The sequence below is a fragment of the Mauremys mutica genome, chromosome 3 (assembly GCF_020497125.1).
Source record: "Mauremys mutica isolate MM-2020 ecotype Southern chromosome 3, ASM2049712v1, whole genome shotgun sequence".
NCBI classification, from domain to species: domain Eukaryota; kingdom Metazoa; phylum Chordata; order Testudines; family Geoemydidae; genus Mauremys; species Mauremys mutica.
In genome coordinates, this window is record NC_059074.1 from 105,302,759 (window position 1) to 105,324,137 (window position 21,379).

At 43.8% G+C, this 21,379-nt stretch overlaps 1 protein-coding gene across 4 annotated transcripts in view; it reads left to right on the top strand.

Annotated features, from left to right (window-relative positions):
• The window catches only part of ARFGEF3 (ARFGEF family member 3), a 119,835-nt gene that overhangs the window by 25,029 nt on the left and 73,427 nt on the right, over positions 1–21,379 (top strand). For all 4 annotated transcript variants that reach the window (XM_045010877.1, XM_045010878.1, XM_045010879.1 and 1 more), the window contains exons 3-4: positions 469–550; positions 5,236–5,367. In XM_045010877.1, coding sequence (XP_044866812.1) covers positions 469–550; positions 5,236–5,367 — 214 coding nt within the window. The remainder of the gene's footprint in view (positions 1–468; positions 551–5,235; positions 5,368–21,379) is intronic.

A 21,379-nucleotide genomic window follows, 5' to 3' on the forward strand; every position in this document is an offset into this window, starting at 1 on the left:
TGCTTTCGGTTTAGTTAACACATGATTACAAATTGTACTGTACACAAGGCATGGAGCAAAGCTAGTTCCACAGAAGATGAATGTGGAACCTGGTATCCGCTTCTGCAACTTGACTAGTAAACAGAAAGACAAGTGACTGATGTACAGTGCTTCTCAAGCTGTGCTATAGGTCCATGAGTAGTTTGCAAATCACATGTTTGTGTTGCACAAAATGAAACATTTTAAGGACCAAGCTGCTTGGGAAGTGGGTCTGTAAGTGTCTGTTTCTCTTGAGGAATGCTTCTTTAAAAAATTTGGAAAATCACTATTATTTATCTTCCCAAAAAAAATCACGTTGCAGCTGTTTGGTGTTAAATTCTGCTCAGTGATTGTTTGAGTTTGACCCTGTTTAAAGTGAGGAAAATCCAGAAGGCTGTGTTTTTTGTGAATGCCAGTTTCTCAGCACTATTTTTCCTCTCGTTTTTGTAGGGAGAAGTGTCTCCTCCCACTGCAGCTGGCTTTGGAATCAAAGAACGTGAAGTTGGCCCAACATGCTCTAGCAGGGATGCAGGTATGGCTTGGGACTTGGGTGGATTTTGACTTGCTTGGTTGGAGGGTGGATGTAGAAAATGGCAGCTCCCGTATGATTTAAATTCAAAGGAAATATAGGTGTTTAAAATGAAAGTACTGTAAACAAAGCATCAAACCTTGGGGTGACTTAGTGATAGCAAGGGCACTGCTGAGAAGGCTTCCAGGAGCTAGTCTCTGCGCTAGCAGAGGCAGAAGATTCTGTGGAAGATGCATGCTCTGCAAATAATGGATAGCTCCTGGCTTTGCGCTTGGACTCCAGCAAACGACTAAGGAGCTGCATTGGCCTGAAGAGAGTCCCATCCAGCCCTCTTTGATCAGCTCAGAGGACAGTGATGTTTTGAGGCTGGAAAGCGTAACGTAGACATAAGTAGTGAGGGCTCTGTTATAAATGTATGGGACTCCCCCCACTGAAATATTGAAATCAAAATTCCCCACACATTCAGTAGCACTAGGTGAACTGAAGGGGTTTTATCAATTACAACTGAAAACAGCCATGCGATGCATGTACCAAGAAAATCAGATGCAGGCTTCAGAGAGCTAAAGCATTTGTAGGTAACGAAATGGAAACGGCGCATATGTTTTCACTTCTTTGAAGGAAAATAGACATTGCACCAGTATGCAATTAATGTTTGTTTCTAGGAATATAGTTTTGTAGGGAAGGCTTCATACTGCTATTCTACTAGATACAAGTTGCTGTTCACTAAGGTGCAATTCATCCCTGTGCAAAGGGCCAGCACGAGGTCTTGTTTTGAGAGCATAAGTAGGACTGAAGTAGTGCACACACCATTTTGTGTCGCTGTGTTTCACCCCCATGTAGCTGAAAGTAGTTTTGTTTTTTTGAGAATAATAAAAAGGCCAATATTTAGATTTGAAAACAAGCTCCCATAAAAATTCAGTTCAAGTCCATTTGATTATTTTTTTAAGTTGGATTTGCTCTTTTGTGCCACCTTTTCTAGCTCTGTCATGTTGTCTGGAAGTACCCACTGTGACACTCTGTTACTCAAGTACTGGCTTCTTTCCAAGCAAAGGGAACCTGATCAGGCCATAAAAATCAGTAGGACTGTGTCTAATCTACCCCTTATTCAACCTCTCAACTCCTACCCCTGGCAAATACACACCAAATTTCATACCACCAGTACAAACCACTGGTCGGGCTGCCTTCTCTTTGGGGATTTAGTTAATGTTTTAGATTATGTATCTTTCAAGAGATGACTAAATATCTCTTCCCACCCTCTGCCAGTGATTAGCAATGCCACCTCCACAGTGCTTCTGTCCCCCTGGCAGGCAGCTCAAAGGAAGTGGGATGATCGCTAAACCTTTATCTCCCACTAAGCAAAACGTAAAGTAGTGGTAGCTCTAGGCCTCCAAAACATATACAGAGTGGAAAATTAGTCTGGTTTGAAGTGTTACTTCTAAAATGACATTAGTTGAGGGCTTCACCAAAGCCAGGTCCAGCAGCCTTCAGAAATTGACATGTTGAGAGTCCACTGGAAAACAACCTTTTTGAGATCATTTGAGCTGCCAGAAAAGAAATAAAAAAGCCACTTGTAGAATTCAGTAATGAACCCAAAAGTGTTAGTTGCATCGTCAGCAAAGCCTAGATCCCGTCCTGACGGCCTTCAGAGAAGGAAGGGCAGGTATGCAACTAGTACTCTGATCATGGCCAGATTAAGACCTGTAGAGGCCCTAAGCACTGAAAAGATTATGGTGCCCCCCATATGTAATTCAAAATAAAAACAATACTATACCGTAAAATAACATTTTATTTTTCAAAATGACACACAACTTACATGTATGCTGAAATTAAAATAGCTTCTTTCTAGATGTTCTGATTGCAAAATTCTGGATAAATTAATCAAAGCTGACTCGATAAAGCATGTCTGCTTCCATACACAATAGGGAAAGTGAATTAAGTCTGTCCTGACACATTGTTGTTGTTTGAGGGTTTTTTATTCTTTTCAGCTGAGAAAAAGAGCGTTCTGCAGAGCAGTTAGTAATCATAGTGCGATCTCTACATTTAGAAATACACATTGTATTCCATCTTTCAGTATTACGTCATGAAGATCAATGTGACTGAATTTCATTTTTCCTGTTTCATTAAACTTTGCGTGCATATAACAGTGGAACTGCCGTACTTCTCCACAGAGATTCATGTTCAAGTCAACAGGGTATGAGTCAACTAGCTTTTGGGAACCTTGTGAATATTGTTCGTCAGATAAGTCCATATCGTTTAGAAAAGAAAATCTACTTGATACTTCTTTGTACACTTCACCTCTCCTCTTCATATAAGCGTTAAGTGTATCAATTATAGCGTAGTAAGTAGATACGCAAAATTTGTCTCTAGGATTCAATGCTGTTTCTGTTGCATTGCTATCATTTGCTTGTTTTTTCCTGATTCGCTTGCGGGACTGGGCTTCTTTGCCGTTAGTATCAGGCAAGATATCTTTTGATATGTCTTCAGATCTTTCAAAATCATTCCTCAAAGTGTGTAAGTGGTCTGCTAATGAATGACAGAGGTCTGCACATGTTTTCAAATCCAATTCTTTTTTTGGAGAGCTTGACTTGTGTGGTAAAAGTGTTGTAAAATTTCATTCCGCACGGTCAACATGAATACAAACTCTAGTTCTTGCATCTTGTTTGCAATGTTTTCTGCCTCTCGTATACTTTCTCGCTTTTGTGATTGGTCTTCAGCTATACTTTCTAATGCATCCACAATCTTTGAGTAGGACTCCAGAATTGCATTTGTTGCCACTGCATGTGCACTCCCAGCGAGTATTCGAAAGAGACTTCAACACACGATCATTGCCCAAATATGTTTTAAGAACTGCCCATCGGTGTGTTGAGGCAGAGAAAAATGTATAAAGTAACTGGACTGTTGAGAAAAACCTTACTGCCACCAGACAATAATCAACAGCACTGCGGCCAACAAGATTGAGAGAGTGTGAGCATATGGTATGAATACAGGTCTGTCACATCTTAGGTGCATTTAACATGCGCGATTTCAGCTTTACGCGGTTGGCAAAAACAAGAAAAAAATAACAATTTAAATACTGTTTCTGTAGTGCGGGTGATTCCTCCGACCATTACACTCAATGTAATTTTGACTATACGCGATTTTCGCTTTACGCACTGACTGTGGAATGTAACCCCAGCGTAAGATGAGACAGACCTGTATGGCATATTTGTTCTATTCTAAAAGCTGCTTCTGCATTCCTTGATAATGCCCTGACATGTTGTTAGTGTTGTCATAAGATTGACCTCTGCACTTTGAGAAATCTGTTTTGCAAACTTGGCACAGATAAGGCAGTACTTGATTTGCCATTTCTTCACCAGTGTGGCTTTTCAAATTGAGGAATGTTATAAATCATTCAACTGGTTTTCCATCTGTGGGACATACATATCTTAGTACAATACTCAATTGATCTATATGTGAAAGATCAGGTGTAGAGTTGACAGATAAATTAAGTACCCAGCAGTACTTATTTCATCCACGATAGCTGAACGAACTTTATCACTCATTAGCCCAATGAGTTCATCACATAATGTCTTGGATAAGTATGATGGGTTACCTTTGCCAGCATTCCCATATTTTGAGATATGGCCTGCTAAAAATGGGTCAAACTGAGCCACAAGCTCCAACAATCCCAAGAAATTTCCATTCCGCAGTGATCTAAATGTGTCATTTGATCCCCGGAAAGGCAGACCACATTCAGCTAATGTTTGAATTACAGCTATAACACGCTGCAAGACATGCTGCCAGTATTCATGCTCCCCTTTAATTTGTTCTTTCAGTATTTGTGTCAATCCAAATCTTCGATTTAAATGTGTCAACACTGAATCTCTGTGAGTAGTGCTATTTTCATGCTGTTCAACTAAAACAGTATTCCGCCAGCCACTAAATCCATCTGCAGCAAACTCGGATGTTGAAGGTTTATATGCAAAAAGTGTGCAAACAAAACCGTACACAGACCCTGTTGATGAATACAGTAGCCATTCTTGAGTGTATTTCTCACCATTCGCTTTCATGCTGAAAAATATTTTTTGTGGACATTAGCTTGTTTGCCATCGATAAAAACCCAACTTGATTTCTCAAATGGCCCAGTGTGGTGTTGACAGTCATTTGGTCCACGATCTAACCAGTAAGCTACATCATCGATACTGAAATCAATCCACACACCAGGATCTTTTCTCCTATTATTTACAGCATGAGCAGGTTCTGTCTCTGACACATCCACACCTTCTAGAACAATGTCTGTTTTACCACCAGGAGTAGGATGATCAGTTAGTCTCTGATTTCCTTGCATTATTTCAATCTACGTTAGTAGGATGCCCCGCTGGTTTATGTGGGGATAAGTAATAAAAAAATCAGAAAAATGGGGGACGAGTGTGTAGTGGAGTGTAAGGAAGTCTAACAAAGTTCTGATTTTTCCCATGATGACTGCTTCGATGCTTTTTTTTGAAATATCAATGTTTTTCCAAAAAAAAATCTCAAACCCTGCTTTGTTGGTGCCCTAAATACGTGCTTAGTCTGCCTATTGGGTAATCCAGCCCTGACTCTGATTACCAATATGTAATAGGTTCCAATGGAGTTAAATAATCGGTGGGGTGGTGGGGGGAAGAGAATCAACAGTCTCTGAGACTTTACTACCTTCTGCCTTATTGCAGAAGCTGCTGTCTGATGAGAGATTTGTATCCGTGGAAACAGGCTCAGATGAGAAGCAGCTACTAAATCAGATGCTGAATGCTGTCAAAGTGACTCCTTCCCTGAACGAAGACCTGCAGGTAGAAGTGATGAAGGTGAGTGATTTACCGATGTCAGTGCTTGCGACAGAGACTGACTGACTTACTCCAGGGGTTTGTGATCAAATTTAGAAGTGTCTTGTGCACGTCCTGCCAGGAATTGATCCCCCTCCTTGTTGACCATGAACACTCATTTGCATTGCTATTTGAATTGTGTTACACACCAGCTTTCATGTGTTGCCTCTTAACACAGTTATCTCCCTTGTTGCTGTTACCCCATGTATATGATAGGAGGTAAATTTAAATGGCATAATGCGTTCACTCTGGTTTGAAAGCTTCCTTGGAAGGAGTTCAGAGATGTCACAAGGGCTCGCATTTGTATGTGGTCAGTGTTTGTTGTGTGCACTGAGTCCGAGGATTTGCACACTCGAAACCCTGGTTGTATGCACACACTTTAGAAAATTTGGACCACATTCTCTATCTGTTCTTTGCCTCTTTCTAAAAAATTTGATTACCAATAGTGGTTGGCCAAAGCTGGCGGGGAGGGAAGGGATTTTGACTTATCTGGGCACCTGCTGGTTACCCCCAAAATATCTTTGAACTAGTGTATGGGGAGCCACCCACATTTCGTATGATTTAAAGGAAGCTTTTATTCCTAGAAATACTTGTACTGCTTCAGGATGTTAGCTATACGAGTCAGAATGCTCAGTTGGCAGCTGCCATTGTATCAGAAGTGAGAGGATGTCAAAAAATGACTTGTCCTGCCAACAGGCTTTCCAGTACTACCGGAATTTCAGATGCCAGCTCATCTTATTAAAGGTACAGTAGGGCATCAACTTCAGTTACCGCATTCCTGACAGGGAACAGTACTGTGATGGATGGATTCAAGTCCTTTTAGATGTGAATTTTATATTTGATGTAAAGAATTTCTCTTTGCTATCCTCTTCCAAAGAGATGCTTACTATTAGGAAGGGAACTCCAGGAGAAACTCTTTGAGGAGGCCCTTTCTGCATGTTCTGTATAGGTGCCTCATATAGAATTAAGATTTATGAAGCCATTTGTCCAAAGGGACCTGACTCACCTCTGCTCCTAGATCCAACTACTCCTACTCATTTGCCTTAAAGATTGTTTGCTTTTCTGTATTTCTTTGTGGTTTTAAGCACTGAATGGTGCCCCTGCTTGAAGGATTAAAAATGGCCCTTGCTAAAACTGCTCCATATTGTGCAAATTGCTGCTTTTTCTGTTTTTTATTCAAAGCCGATCATTTCCTTTGTGCCCCTAGCAAAAATCATTTGTGTGTGTGCAGTACTCAATGCATATATACAAATTGAAGAGTGAAGCCCATCAAAGATGATGCGCAATGGGTGGGGGTTATCAGGGAACTGGCTTCAACTCCCTCATTATTGGGGTAAACCCTAGCTCTGATGCAACTTAAAGCTGGTGAGAGGGATCCTAAGCACCAATCAACTATGTATCCTGCCTACCTCAGACACACTGCCTCCCTCCTTAAACATGCCCTCTGTGGAGGTAGGGGACTGGCACAGGGTTAAGAATCAACACATCTGCAATGATAGGGGGTTCTCTTCTATCAGGGGACTTCTCTGAGACCAGTGGCAACCGGTTTCCAGCTTCCTATTTTGTGCAAAGTGACTGGGAACTCCTCCTCGCTCCCATGCATCACCTCTACGGAGCACAAATATGCTTACTTGCCCTAGGCACTGAAATGCTTTGTAATGGCTCTGCTTCATGGCTAGAAGGGACCCTGAGCTCATCTGGTCAGACCTCTTGTATAACACAGTACACAGAATTTCATCAAGTTACCCCTGTGTTCAGCCAATCACTTATATTTGGCTAAAGCATAACTTTCAGAAAGGCATACAGCCTTGATGTGAAGACCTCAAGAGATGGATAATCCACTGCTTTCTGTGGTAGTTTGTTCCAATGATTAATCATTTAAACTGGAGGGCAGGGGAAAACTGGGATGCCGCAAAACTGGAGGCCACTTTTGAAATTTGGGCATGAATGTGTACCTGAATTACCCTCTCATTCCCAGAGATGGTCCCTTCCAGGTCAAATTTGAAGCATCTCACCTGGATAGTGTGGGTAAACATATACTGTTCTGCCCACTTTTTTACTAGATTTATGGATAAACAGAGGACTTAATCTTCAAGGCTGCCAATCAGGCCTCGTTTCACTTAAAGTGTAACTTGTATCACTTAAAGAAAATATTACAAACTGTGTTACAAAGAAATCTCATTAACAATAAGAATACCTCATTAGATCTAATAATTAATGTATTAACTACTTAAGGTTCACTGATAGTTTAGTTTGTTTGTTTTTTTCCTTTTTTAGGAAAAAGGAAATTACCCAAAGGATAATTGTAATTTCTGTTGGTAACAAAATACACAGCATTAAAATGTATAAAAATGAGTAATATTAATACATTTAATTACAATAACTGTATATTAATATTGTCTAATGTCCCCAGCTAATTGCAGTCTTTTGCATTCCTCTTGTTCTGGAGAGTTATCTTTTTCCTTGATCTATTTTTGTCATGTTTTAAATTCCTATGTTTGTTACTAACTCCGTCCCTGATATGCTTTTGGGACATGATTCAAAGCCTTCTGAAGTCAGTGGAAAGACTCTCGTTGGCTTCAGTGGGCTTTGGATTGGTCCATTAGGGACACAAGCAGATCCCCTGCAATATACTGTCCAAAATGAAGGTTGCCAAGAGGAACTCAAAGCGTTCATCTCTCATGGTGCCTGTTGCTCTGGTATGTAGCAGGATTACCTCAGCACCCTTATCTCTTCTAGGAAACTATGAATTTTAATTAAAAATGGAATTTCACTTGGCAATAAGCAAACAAGATTAATTTAATCAAAACTCAGTTGGGGATTTGCTGGCAGTAATGTTAATCCTTCTGAAACCAACCCGTGGACTGTCTCTCTTCGTAAAGGCCATCCTATATAGAGTGAATGCATAGGGTTGCCAACCTCCAGGATTGACCTGGAGTCTCCCAGAATCGGCATCAATCTCCTGGTGACTATTGAAAGCAATCCAGGAGATTTTAATAGAATATTTTAAGAAAATGACATTATGTCATGTGTGGGGAGTGGGGGGTATCTCCCAGAATAGCTTCAGTCAGAGTTGGCAACTGTATGAATGCATGAGGATTCCCTATCACTTCCTTCTTTAGGAGTACTGTTTCTCTCTTGAAATCCTAGTCCTCTTCTCACGTCTCGATCATTGTGAATGTCGGTAACTGACCCATCTCAGAGTCTAACACCAGTATTTTTCAATGGACTGTTAACTGAGTGATTCTTATGTAAACTTTTTTGATATTAGGCACCCTGGTGCCTAACTTCCCATTGCAAAGCTCTGAAAGTTCCACAAGGCAAGGAAATGAAAGATCCAAGAGCTTTCTGGATTATGTCTGTGCGACACCAGACATATATGGCAAAACACAAAGGCTTCTGTTAGGTTGCATATGATCTTTCTGGCCGCCTTCCTCCAACGAACTTTTGTACTCAGGTCATGTGTCCTTTGATGATTGCATAAAAATCTGATACTCTCCATATGGTATTGTTGCTCTTTGCCTAGAAAAAGATGCATTGATATAGTGAGCATGATACAAGGTCTATCTCAGTAATTATTCCATCTGGGTCATTTCACACTTCTTCTCTACCTCCAACCTCATTCTATGCTGTGAAATACTCAGGCCCAGACTCACTATTATTCCCACATTGTTAATTTAATGTAAGGTTGTTCAAGCACATTTCCTCATAACAAAAACACTAAAAAGCGACAAAATCAGGAGATAAGGCAACAACTGTACCCAACACAATACTAGTCTCCAAGCATTAGTCCACTATCATCACAACACTAATACCCTCTTGAACATGCTCCATTCCAATTCAGCAACTCATACAACTTTATGATAATCAGATCAACTATGTATATATCTTTATGCAGGTGACAGCATGGCTTGTAGGATGGAGCACTGGACTGGGACTCAGAATATTGGGGTTCAGTTTCCTGGCTGTGCCATCGACTTGTTGGTGGCATTTCAGGGATGCCTCAGTTTCCCCTCTGAGGATAATGTTACTTAGCTCCTTTGTAAAGCACTTTAAGATCTACAAAGCATTATATAAGAGCTAGGTATCCTTAAGTGTATGCTACTAAACTGAACCAATGCTAATTACAAATGTGATGTGTTGTATAATGAAGTAATAAATAGGTTAGTTAATGTTCTGCATTGCAGAGGTTTTCAGACTTTTGACATGTGCACTGAGGATAAGGGTGTTGTTGAATTGAAATTTCTTGTGTTGGCTTTTGGGGCCACATCTTAATTTCAATGAATTAAATGCTAGCATGCATCCAGCTTTTAGGGTTGTATAGGACTACCTTACATAGCTGGTACTTGTGTCACTGAGGCCTTGTCTACACTACAAGACTATTTCGAATCTACTTAAGTCGAATTTGTGGATTCGACCTTATGAAGTCGAATTTGTGGATCCACAGTAAATACACTAATTCGAATTTCTGAGTCCACAGTAACGGGGCTGGCATCGACTTTGGAAGCGGTGCACTGTGGGAAGCTATCCCACAGTTCCCGCAGTCCCCGCTGCCCATTGGAATGCTGGGTAGAGCCCCCAATGCCTGCTGGGGGGAAAAATGTGTCGAGGGTGGTTTTGGGTAACTGTCATCATAGAACCGTCAATCACGCCCTCCCTCCCTGAAAGCTCCGGCAGGAAATCTGTTCGCGCTCTTCTCTGGTCGGTTACAGCTCGGACGCCACAGCACTGCGAGCATGGAGCCCGCTGCGATCATCGCTGCACTTATGGCCGTTGTCAACTCCTCGCACCTTATCGTCCACCTCTTCCACAGTCAGCTGCTGAGAAATCGGGCGAGGAGGCTCCGGCAGCGCAGTGAGGACAGGAATTCACAGAGTGGCGGAGACCTCTCACAAAGCAGGGTACGCCGCGCCGTGGAGATCATGGTGGCAATGGGTCAAGTTCATGGTGTGGAACGGCGATTCTGGGCCCGGGAAACAAGCACGGACTGGTGGGACCGCATAGTGCTGCAGGTCTGGGATGAATCACAGTGGCTGCGAAACTTCAGGATGCGTAAGGGCACTTTCCTTGAACTCTGTGACTTGCTGTCCCCTGCCCTGAAGCGCCAGGACACCCGGATGCGAGCAGCCCTGAGTGTGCAGAAGCGAGTGGCCATAGCCCTCTGGAAACTTGCAACGCCAGACAGCTACCGGTCAGTAGCGAACCACTTTGGCGTGGGCAAATCTACCGTGGGGGTTGCTGTGATTGAAGTAGCCCACACAATCGTTGACCAACTGCTCTCAAAGGTAGTGACTCTCGGAAACGTCCAGGACATCATAGATGGCTTCGCCGCGATGGGATTCCCAAACTGCGGTGGGGCTATAGATGGGACTCACGTCCCTATCCTGGCACCGGCCCACCAGGCCAGCGAGTACATTAACCGAAAGGGCTACTTTTCTATGGTGCTGCAAGCACTGGTGGACCATAGGGGACGTTTTACCAACATCTTCGTTGGGTGGGCGGGCAAGGTTCATGACGCGCGTGTGTTCAGGAACTCTGGTCTGTTTAGACGCCTCCAGGCAGGAACTTTCTTCCCGGACCACAAAATAACGGTTGGGGATGTGCAGATGCCTACAGTGATCCTCGGGGACCCAGCCTACCCGCTAATGCCCTGGCTCATGAAGCCCTATACAGGCGCCTTGGACAGAGAGAAGGAACTCTTCAACTACCGGCTGAGCAAGTGCAGAATGGTGGTGGAGTGTGCTTTTGGACGTCTCAAGGGGAGATGGCGGAGCTTACTGATTCGCTCGGACATCAGCGAAAAGAATATCCCCGTAGTTATTGCTGCTTGCTGTGTGCTCCACAATCTCTGTGAGAGCAATGGCGAGACCTTTTTGTCCGGATGGGAGGTTGAGGCAAATCGCCTGGCTGCAGTTTACGCTCAGCCAGACACCCGTGCCGAGAGAATATCCCAGCGGGAAGCGCTGTGTATCCGGGAGGCTTTGAAAGCTAGTTTCCTCGGAGAGCAGGGTAACCTTTGACTCTCCACTTGCTTTCAATAGAAAGTGACCCTGGGCCTGTGTCTGTATGTGTCGATTTCGATCTGCGGTTACATACCCTGTTCTCCAAGTTTCCCCCACTTCCAAAGCACGTTTTAAATACAATTAATTGTTACACTCATTATTAATAAATCTTTGTTTTACTTTGCATTTCTGTTCAGTTGTTGAAACATGGACGCATACTGTGCTGGGCACGGTGTGCACTGATGTACAGACCGCTTGTTCCATAGAGGAATGACATCCTCCTGCTCCTACATAGGTCTCTGGGGTGGGGGACGGTTGCAAGTGGTTGTGCATCAAGGGGAGGGACAGGAAGGGTGGGTTTGCAGGAAGGCGAGTGGTGCCTTCTTTGGATCGGGGTTTGGATGACGGCTGTGGGCTGCGGGTTTGGGCGTAGGAAGGGGTGAGGGGTGTGGGGGAAGGGTGAGTATCTGTCCGTGGATGAGGGCTCTTGCTGGGGCTCAGGGCAGCGGAGAGGCTCGTTGCTACGGTGGAAGTGCATGGTAAGGGCAGCGTGCCTTAACATTAAGGGGGTGGCAGGTGCTAGGACCCTGGACAAGCATACACATCACAGAATGACCCGGGACAGCATACACCACACAGAGTGACCCTGGTGCCTACTGACTGCAGTGTGTGTGTGCCCTGCAGTTGATCATGCCCCCAAGTCTGTACCCTGGTAATGTAGGCTATATCGTGCAATTATAAATCCCCTCCCCCCCATACACAAAAAAATCCTCTGACACGAAAGACGTGACCGAAACAGTGAATAACAGCAAACAGCTTTTAATAATCTAATACACAGTGGGGGGATGAAACTTGGATTTGGGACTGGGTGAGCCTGTAAGGGAAGCACTTCTACAAATTTATAGCGTGAGAGGTGTGTGGTACATTAGCGCTATGCAGTGGTGCAGTGACAGTTCTCACGGCCCCTACCGCCCCTCCGTCTTGTACTTTTGGGTGAGGGGGGGGCAGGACTTCTTGGCGGGGGAGGGCGGTTGCAGATACACTGCAGGGGGGCTCTGTCCTCCTGCCTGCGGTCCTGCAGAACATCAACAAGGCGCCGGAGCGTGTCCGTTTGCTCCCTCATTAGCCCAAGCAGCGTTTGAGTCGCCTGCTGGTCTTCCTGCCGCCACCTATCCTCCCGTTCGATGTGTGTGCGATGCTGTTGACATAGGGCCTCCCTCCACTGTGTCTGCTCTGCCGCCTCGGCTCTGGAGGAAGCCATCAGTTCCGCGAACATCTCGTCCCTAGTCTTTTTCTTTCGCCGCTAATCTGCGCCAGCCTCTGTGAGGGGGATGCCGGGGCAGTCCGGGAAAGAGCCGAAGCTGTGTGATGGGAAAAGTAACTGATTTCCTTGAACAGATACATGTTTGCGAACAGTGAACACAGTCTAGTCAGTTTCTCTGAACAAGACCATACAGGGCAACAAGTCTCACGAGATCTCGGGACAAGTTCGAGATTTCGGAATACGCTCTCATTGGCTGCGGCATTGCACAGGAGAGCGGACAAGTGGGGAGAGACAGCTGAATCCGTCTAGCAGACAGTCCTGGTAAGCCTTACAGTACATTCTGCTTATCAGTTAATGGATAGCTGTGCCCTCCCGCTAAAGGCAATCTGGAAATCATATACTCTGACCCTTTTCCAGCCACTCCCGCCAGTGCACGGGAAAGATCAATGTATGCTTTTCCTATGTGGCCTACAACACGTGGCTGTTAAGCGAGAGTCATTGTTATGCAAAGTAAAAGTCAACCATTCACAACAGTAACAATACACTAATTGCCCTAATTAGATGCAGCATTTCATGAACGAGATCACCCTGATGCGGGTCCCTCGGAGTCACAAAGAGCGGATGCTAAGGGAAGCCCTGCAGAGACCAGGACCATATGCGGCCATGCTTGTGGAGGCGATGATTCCCATCTACATAAGGATGTCCTGGCGCGGAAGAGTGTGCTTCCACAGAGCACCCAACAAGGCACCTCTCCCCAGGAACCTCCTGCGGAGGCTTTTCGAGGACCTAAATGAGACCTTTCTTGAATTGTCCCTGGAGGATTATTGTTCAATCCCTATATGTGTGGACCTACTTTTCATATAGTTTTTCATTGAAAATTTTATATATAGTATTTCTATTTTTTATACCTGTTTTATAAAAAATAAATGTTTACATGTTTCTAGCACTTACCGCCTGATCCTTCCCCTGATTCAGAGTCCGGGTTAACGGCCGGGGAGGGTTGGTAGGGGATCTCTGTGAGGTGATGAAGAGATCCTGGCTGTCAGGGAAAGCGGTTTTGTGTTCGCTGTCGCCTGCGCCGTCCTCCACAGACCCTTCCTCATCTTCCACATCGGCGAACATCGAGGAGGAACTGTCCAGGTTCACTATGCCATCCACTGAGTCCACGGTCACTGGTGGGGCAGTGGTGGCAGACCCACCTAGAATGGCATGCAGTGCCTCATAGAAGTGGCATGTCTGGGGCTGGGCTCCGGAGCGTCCGTTTGCCGCTCTGACTTTTTGGTAGTCTTGTCTCAGGTCCTTGATTTTCACGCGGCACTGCATTGCATCCCGGCTGTATCCTTTCTCTATCATTGCTTTGGAGACCTTCTCGAAGGGCTTTGCATTCCGCTTGCTGGAGCGCAGCTCCGACAGCACAGACACCTCGCCCCACACACCGATCAGATCCAGGACTTCCCGGTCTGTCCATGCTGGGGACCTCTTTCTATTCTTGGATTGGCCGGACTCCTCTGCTGGAGAGCTCTGCATCGTTGCAGGTGCTGCAGAGCTCGCCCCGATGTCCAGCCAGGATATCAGATTCAAAGTGCCCAGACAGGAAAATGAATTCAAATTTTCCCGGGTCATTTCCTGTGTGGCTGGTCAGAGAATCCAAGCTCGGACTGCTGTCCAGAGCGTCAACAGAGTGGTGCACTGTGGGATAGCTCCCGGAGCTACTAAGTTCGATTTGCATCCACACCTAGCCTAATTCGAGCTAGCCATGTCGAATTTAGCGTTACTCCACCTGCCGGGGTGGAGTACCAAATTCGAACTAAAGAGCCCTCTAGTTCGAATTAAATGGCTTCCTGGTGTGGACGGTTGAGCGGTTAGTTCGATTTAACGCTGCTAAATTCGAATTAAAGTCCTAGTGTAGACCAGGCCTGAAAGTGTTAGCAGAGAACTAGCCTAGAGTCTGAATTGATTCTGGGAAGGCTCTTGATTAATTTAGAGACAAACAGTTTTTTTTTGTCTTGAGCTCGAAAATCTTGTTAAATGGTTTTAGCATTTTTTCCTTATGAAATTAGACCACTTTACTCGCAAGATCATGTAAAAGCAGCATAGAGTCCTGTGGCACCGTATAGACTAACAGACGTTTTGGAGCATGAGCTTTCGTGGGTGAATACCCACTTCGTCGGATGCATGTAGTGGAAATTTCCAGGGGCAGGTATCTATATATGCAAGCAAGAAGCAAGCTAGATGTGCAGTGTTGACAAGAATACTATCAGATATGGTCAGGTCAGCAATGCAGGAGGAAATTGATCTCCTGCTGAACAGTTTTAGTGTCTGTTTTGTGATAGTATTACAGGTGACCAGCACCTTTCTTTTCTGGGTCTGCTGGTTGCCAAAAGGAATTTAGCTCAGAACATGACCTTCTGGCTCTACAGCAAGTGAAGCTAAACATAAAAGAAAAGTGTGTTAGACAAGAAAGCTCCAAAGAGCAAGGACAATTTTTTTTGCAGTTTTTTATCATATGCAATATTCATTCTTACCACATTATTGTGAGTCTATTTGTAAAATGCCAGCTTTCCTACTGATTTAGTTTGCAGCCTAATTCTTTATTTTATAAGAAATTAACCAGGGGGTTCCTCCCAATGCAAAATAAACATAATGCTCTTTTTTTAACAGTCATGAAGAGAGGCTCGGAAAAATCATATTTAAGTATGGTGCACACACTTCTGAACACTGTGGAGGAACAGCAGTAGTGTTAAAATAGCAGGCAAATCATTTTGGAAAGTAACAATTGGCAATTTGAGATGTGCCCATCTCTCACTACCACTTTTGTTTGCTCTCTTTGTAATTTCAGTTAAATTAATGAGCTCTAGTACGTCACTGAGAAGCTTGGGTGCGCAAGGAATGTGGGATTAGACCCTATAAAAGAATTTGGGATGGAAAACCTGAAACTACTGAGACAGACGCTGCATGGGAGTATCAAGAGATGGAAATACTTAATTAAGGCCATCTCTGATGGAAAGCCATTTGCCTGAGATAGTGTCAGTGGTGACCTTTTCTAGTATTTATGAGTCATTATTTCACTCCTAGTTAATGTGATAAAGATGTTCTGGTTATAGGCTCTGAATATTTCCTGCAGCTCTAATAGGCAGGGCTCCCCATCTTCTTTTCTGAGCCCAAATAAACGTATCTTCAGGCAGCTAGCAGCCACTGATTGTATGGCATAGTTTGGAAATAAGCAGCATTGCAAAAAAGGATACAGTTTACAAAAGGGTGGTCAGAGGAAGGAAGAGCTCTGCTAATCCTTGTCTTTGTGTGTTGTCCATAGTGACTCGTTGTTTTTAGTAAAGATTAGTTTATTTCCAGCAACTACAAACTCACATTTGTTGGTGGATTAGGTGTACTGCTCTCTGATTTGTATTATCTTTCATGTTCTATTGGCTTTCACTGACAATGCTCTGTTTAATCCATGCATGAGATTTAATGAACCTTTGCTAAAACTGCTTTAAGGCAACCTTTTTCTGTACCTCTTTACTTATCCATTAATATGGGAACCCTACAGCAATAATATAGACAGCATTTTCTGTGATTTCAGCATTCACTTTGTCTAAATGCATAAGGGAAATCCAAAAATAGAAATTACAGTTCTACAGTCATAAATTTAGGTACAGCCAGCATTGACAGACCACAGCAAATCATTCTGCCTCTTAAAATACTGATATCAGATTGAGCATTCATAATTAGGGCCATATCAAATTCACAGTCCATTCTGGTCAATTTCATGGCCAGAGCATTTTTAAATTGGTCAATTTCACAATTTCAGACCTTCTAACTGTGGGGGTCCTGACCCAAAATGAGTTCATGAGGTGGGGGAGGTCCCAAGATTGTCACCCTCATTTCTGTGCTGCCTTCAGGACTGGCTAGAGGAGGTTGGTGGAGGTGGGTAGGTGCTGGGGTTTCCTAGCTGCTAGTCCAGGCCAGTGGCAGATTAAGGCAGGGCCCTGGCCAATTTGTGAGCCCTCGAGAAAAATGGGTGCCTCAGCCTGGAAGAAGCCCCAGTGGATAAAAAAAATTATAAAGAAGCTCATTAAATTAGTAAGACAGTGAAAAGGCTTGTGATGAACTTGCACATTTGTGGGTATTTAAGGGTCAGTGTGTATGAAATATCTCTTTCTGTGTCTCTGATACATACAGTTGGTTACATTTAATGGAGCAGCATTTGTAGCTACTGTGCCTTTCCTAGCACAGCATAATTAAATTGAGGAGGAGGTTGGATTGAAACAGCCATGTTTTAAACTGTATATAAGCTGCATTACTCCTTATGCTGCCTCTTTGAGATGTTATACATATAATGATTGGTTTTATTGTAGGAGTAAGAGTCATTTCACTGTCCATAAAAACGAATTAATTGCAGGAGCTATAAAAATGGTAATTTAGTAAACAGAGAGACTGGTGGGGGAGACTCGTGAGCATACAGAGTAGGAAACAATTGCTGATCTCTGCTGTCAATCTGTAGTTGAGTTTCCTCTTAAATAATATATTACCTTGGTGCTTTCTTGGATTTTATTCCAATCATTTTTACTCCCTAAAACGGCTAAATTTGAGTGAGAAATAATATTAGCAAAAAAAAAAAATTCATATGGGCCTTTGGTGGTTTTTGTAACAGAAATGATCCTTCTTCCACTAGAAGAAGTGTGCCAAATATTTGCAGTGAAAAGGGAGACTACTTAAAATTCAGGCTTGAACATTTTGGTACAAACTTAAACGGGTCCATTTCACCATAAAATGAAATACATTCCAGCAAAACTAAATCCCTTTCTGAGCAAAGATAGTCCTGTTCCAAGCAAAAGGTGGATTTGAAACATGAAAGTCAAAATGTGATATTTTTGTGTTTTAATGCAACCCCCCCCCCCAAAACGCAAAAATTGATCAAATTTCACAGAAGAACTAATTTTGAGAGAGTGGAATCAGGGAAGTGGGGGAGGGAAGAGAAATCGTGTGAAATTTCACTATGTTCAGTGGATAAAACAGTGATGGATAAAGAGCTGAAGTAGATAGTGGCCTGTTTCACCACCTTACTATCTAGAGGTGTGTTTTAAATCTTTGCACTGTGGGAGATGGCCTGTGTAATGTGTGGTCACATGACCCCTTCGCTTGCGTCCCTCAGTTAAGTTGTCTACTGGCCAACTGACTGAAAATTGACGTGCTTTATAGACAAAACTTGCATCTACTGGTCACGGTTTCAGGAAAACCACCTTTGACCCCGTCCGTGTTCTGTTCAAGGTACATCTCCCTAGGAGTCGGGCCCCTAGCATTCACCTCTGCATGGGCTGGGCCCTGCATCCCTCTCTCTCCTGAGAAGGGATTCAGGCTGCAGTGCCCTGCAATCCATTGTGATGATCCCAGCAGCACGGACCTTAGAGGGACTATTTCAGACCAGTATTTTGCTAGGATTTAACTTTCAGGCCAAACCAGACTTATTAGAATGACTTTTTCACAGCGTGTGAGCCTGAGCAGAGCAGAAAGGCGCTAAAGGCTACAATTGGCATTGTCTGTGCAGAGCCTCACGGTTCCACAGATGAATACGTAGCAATCCAAGGACATGAAGCATTTTTTTCCTCCATATCCAAAGCACCTACCATGAGGAAATGGGAAGCACCTGGCAAGAAAACCACACTTCATCAGTTTTACAGCCCCAATTTGGGGTATGGATCCAATTAAATTACTGCCCCCTGGGTTACTTCTCTCTGATGCATTTTCTATCCCCTATGAAACTTCTCGAACCAGCAAAACTACAAATGAGCAAAATGAGCATTTCATGTTATTGGCTCAGAATCTCCAGAAGTTAGGTACGAAGAGTGACTGTTGCTGCTACTCCAAAATGAATTCACTGCTGACCCAGCATGGCATTTTTAATGCAAGGTTAAATGCAAATGTAGGTCCGTCAGTGCTTTTATGAAGCATTTGCAGAGAAGAATGGCCTTGTTCCCCAAGCTTGCGACCTGAAACGCTTACTCTGTTCAGCGTTGCGGACACCTGAGACGAGGCCACTGATCAGCTATAACAGATGGAAGCTGTAGCTACAGGACTGTACCTCCCATCCCTATTATACTGCTCCCTGCTCTCTCTTGCCTTACGCTGACTAAAACCCAGTGGGGTTGCACTGGTGTGGCAGGGAACAGCATTTGACCATTATGTGCAATGTTGGCATGTTAATATTACAATGAGAACGTCAGCACTTACATTTCAAACACAAGTGTAAGGATATGAATCGTCTTAACATCACATTATTTTTTCCCCATTTAATACATACCGCATGCAAAAACAATTACATCAAAAGAACATTAAGGGTGAGATTGAGACTTTACCTCTAGCTCCGCGTGAGGCACTGCGCCGAACTCCATCAGCCCAGGGAAGGAAGTATAACCCAGGCTGTCTACACACTGCAAAAAAGCCTTCGCAGCAGTGAGACTCAGAGCCCGGCTTTACAGACTCAGGCTCACAGGGCTAATGCTACTGGGCTAAAAATAGCAATATAGACCTTCCTACTCAGGCTGGAGTCCGGAGTCTGAGATCCACCCCTCCCTCTTCCACCCAAGTGGAAACATCTACACTGCTCTTTGTATCCCTGTAGTGCAAGCTTGAGTCTGCAGACCCAGGCTCCGAGACTGGCTCCAACAAGTCTTTTTTGCAGTATAGACATACTGTCTGAAAGTCACAATTCATTCCCTATTTCCCATATTGCTGTGTAACCCACACACCTTGTAGGTGTGGTGCTCATTAATCTCTATGTGGTCTCGGTGCCACTAGACAGGGACAGAGCACCACAACCAGGAGGTGTTGTGAGTTACAGCTGTGTGGAAAGTAACTGCAGCTCATTATCATGCACCAGCTTAGCTCCACTGACCACTGTGTTTAAGGTGTAGCATCAAAGTTCTAACCATTCCTCGCCCACCCATTCCCTGACCCTCTCCAGCCCAGTGTAGCTTGCCCTCCTCTTCAAGTTTCGACTGTCAATCCACACAAGAATGAGAGAAGGGAAGTCTTATACCTCTTTACGCCCCTGTGAGACTGTATAGGGCTAGATTATAACCGACCCATAATGTTTTTAAATGAAGCATTCAGAAGTCAGGAAATGACTAGTGACATTATTTGTGTAGTCTTAACTCTGCCCTGTGCACCTATGCATTGCAATACGATTTTTTGTTACATGATTATGTACTGGGCTATATGCTCATGTCTGGCTGAGCTATGCATGGTGCAGGGCCAAGCATGGAAAGGGAAAGGTAGCTCTAATCCATCTTTCTGCTCTAATCTTCAATCTGATTGGGGGCTGAACCAACCCCGGGTTTAATTTAGAGCAGCCTAAAAGCTTCCATAACTTATGCCAGGTGGAGTGGTACATAGGCAGTATTGTAATTTTTTAAGACAAAAGCCACTGCCAGAGCCATTAAAAAATGTGTAAAATATCTATTAGTGATTGCCCTAAATCAGGGGTTCTCAAACTGGGGTTTGGGACCCCTCAGGGGGTCGTGAGCTGTCAACCTCCACCCAAAACCCTGCTTTGCCTCCAGCATTTATAATGGTGTTAAATATATTTAAAAGTGTTTTTAATTTATAAGGGGGGGGGGTCGCACTGAGCGGCTTGCTATGTGAAGTGGTCACCAGTACAAAAATTTGAGAGTCACTGCCCTAAATCATTTCCTTCCCTCCTACCCCTGTGCTACATAAGCAGAGGTTTCACAGTTTTCTGTGGTAGTTTTTAGTCCGGTGAATTAGTGAGCATGTTCTTCTGGGAACATTCAGCATGTCATCACTTGCAATTTGTGAGATTATTCCACACCTGATATGAGTCTTTGTCTGAAACGGTGGTGCATTCATAATCCAGAACACCAATTCCTACTGATAGCCAAGCCTTTCACAGCACTGCTGATTCATGGGGAACCACTGTCTTCATCCTCCCCAGAATTAGACGCTGCCATGCTGTATACAATGATACAGGATTGATAATCCGTGTAGCGTCATTAAGGCACTTCATTTTTTTTGCTGTTGTTTTCCTTACAAGGCCAGAGAAACCTGTATGATCAGACTAATAGATATTCTATCCTATCAAGATGTTTCCTGGTTGCGTTTCTTTGCAGAAAGGTCCATACTCATTAACAGGTATTCAGATCCTAGCACTACAGAAAACCAGTTTCCATACCCTCTCTTTTCCCTCCACCCCAAAAAATAATAATTAAATTTAATACTGGAGGACCCTATTGGTTTTGTGGATATGGTGCTGGACTGGGACTCAGAAGATCTGGTCTAACTTCCCAGCTATGTCACAGACATTCCTGTGGACCTTGGGCAAGTCACTTGATCTCCTGGGTAACCTTTTAAAAAGCACCTAGGTCTCATTGGACTTAAGTGAACTTCAGAATTTTTATCCTCTCTCACCCACTTTCCCCATCTGTAAAATGGGGGTAGTACTTACTTTCTCCCACTCATTGTCTGACTGCAGTGCACTGCAGGGTAGAAATTGTGATCCCAATTAAAGTGACCCTCTTTTTATACAGTAAAGTCCTTCTGTGAAAAGTGACTTTCAATGTATTACAAAAAGCAATTATTTTTTCCCTTTGCCCATTGTGAAAGCCCAACTGTGCATGCAGTTTGATATTGCCTTCTAATATCATTTGTATTCTGGGCTCTGAGGCGAAAGACAGACAGTATTTCTTGTTCCATGACGGGCAGAGCTCTACCA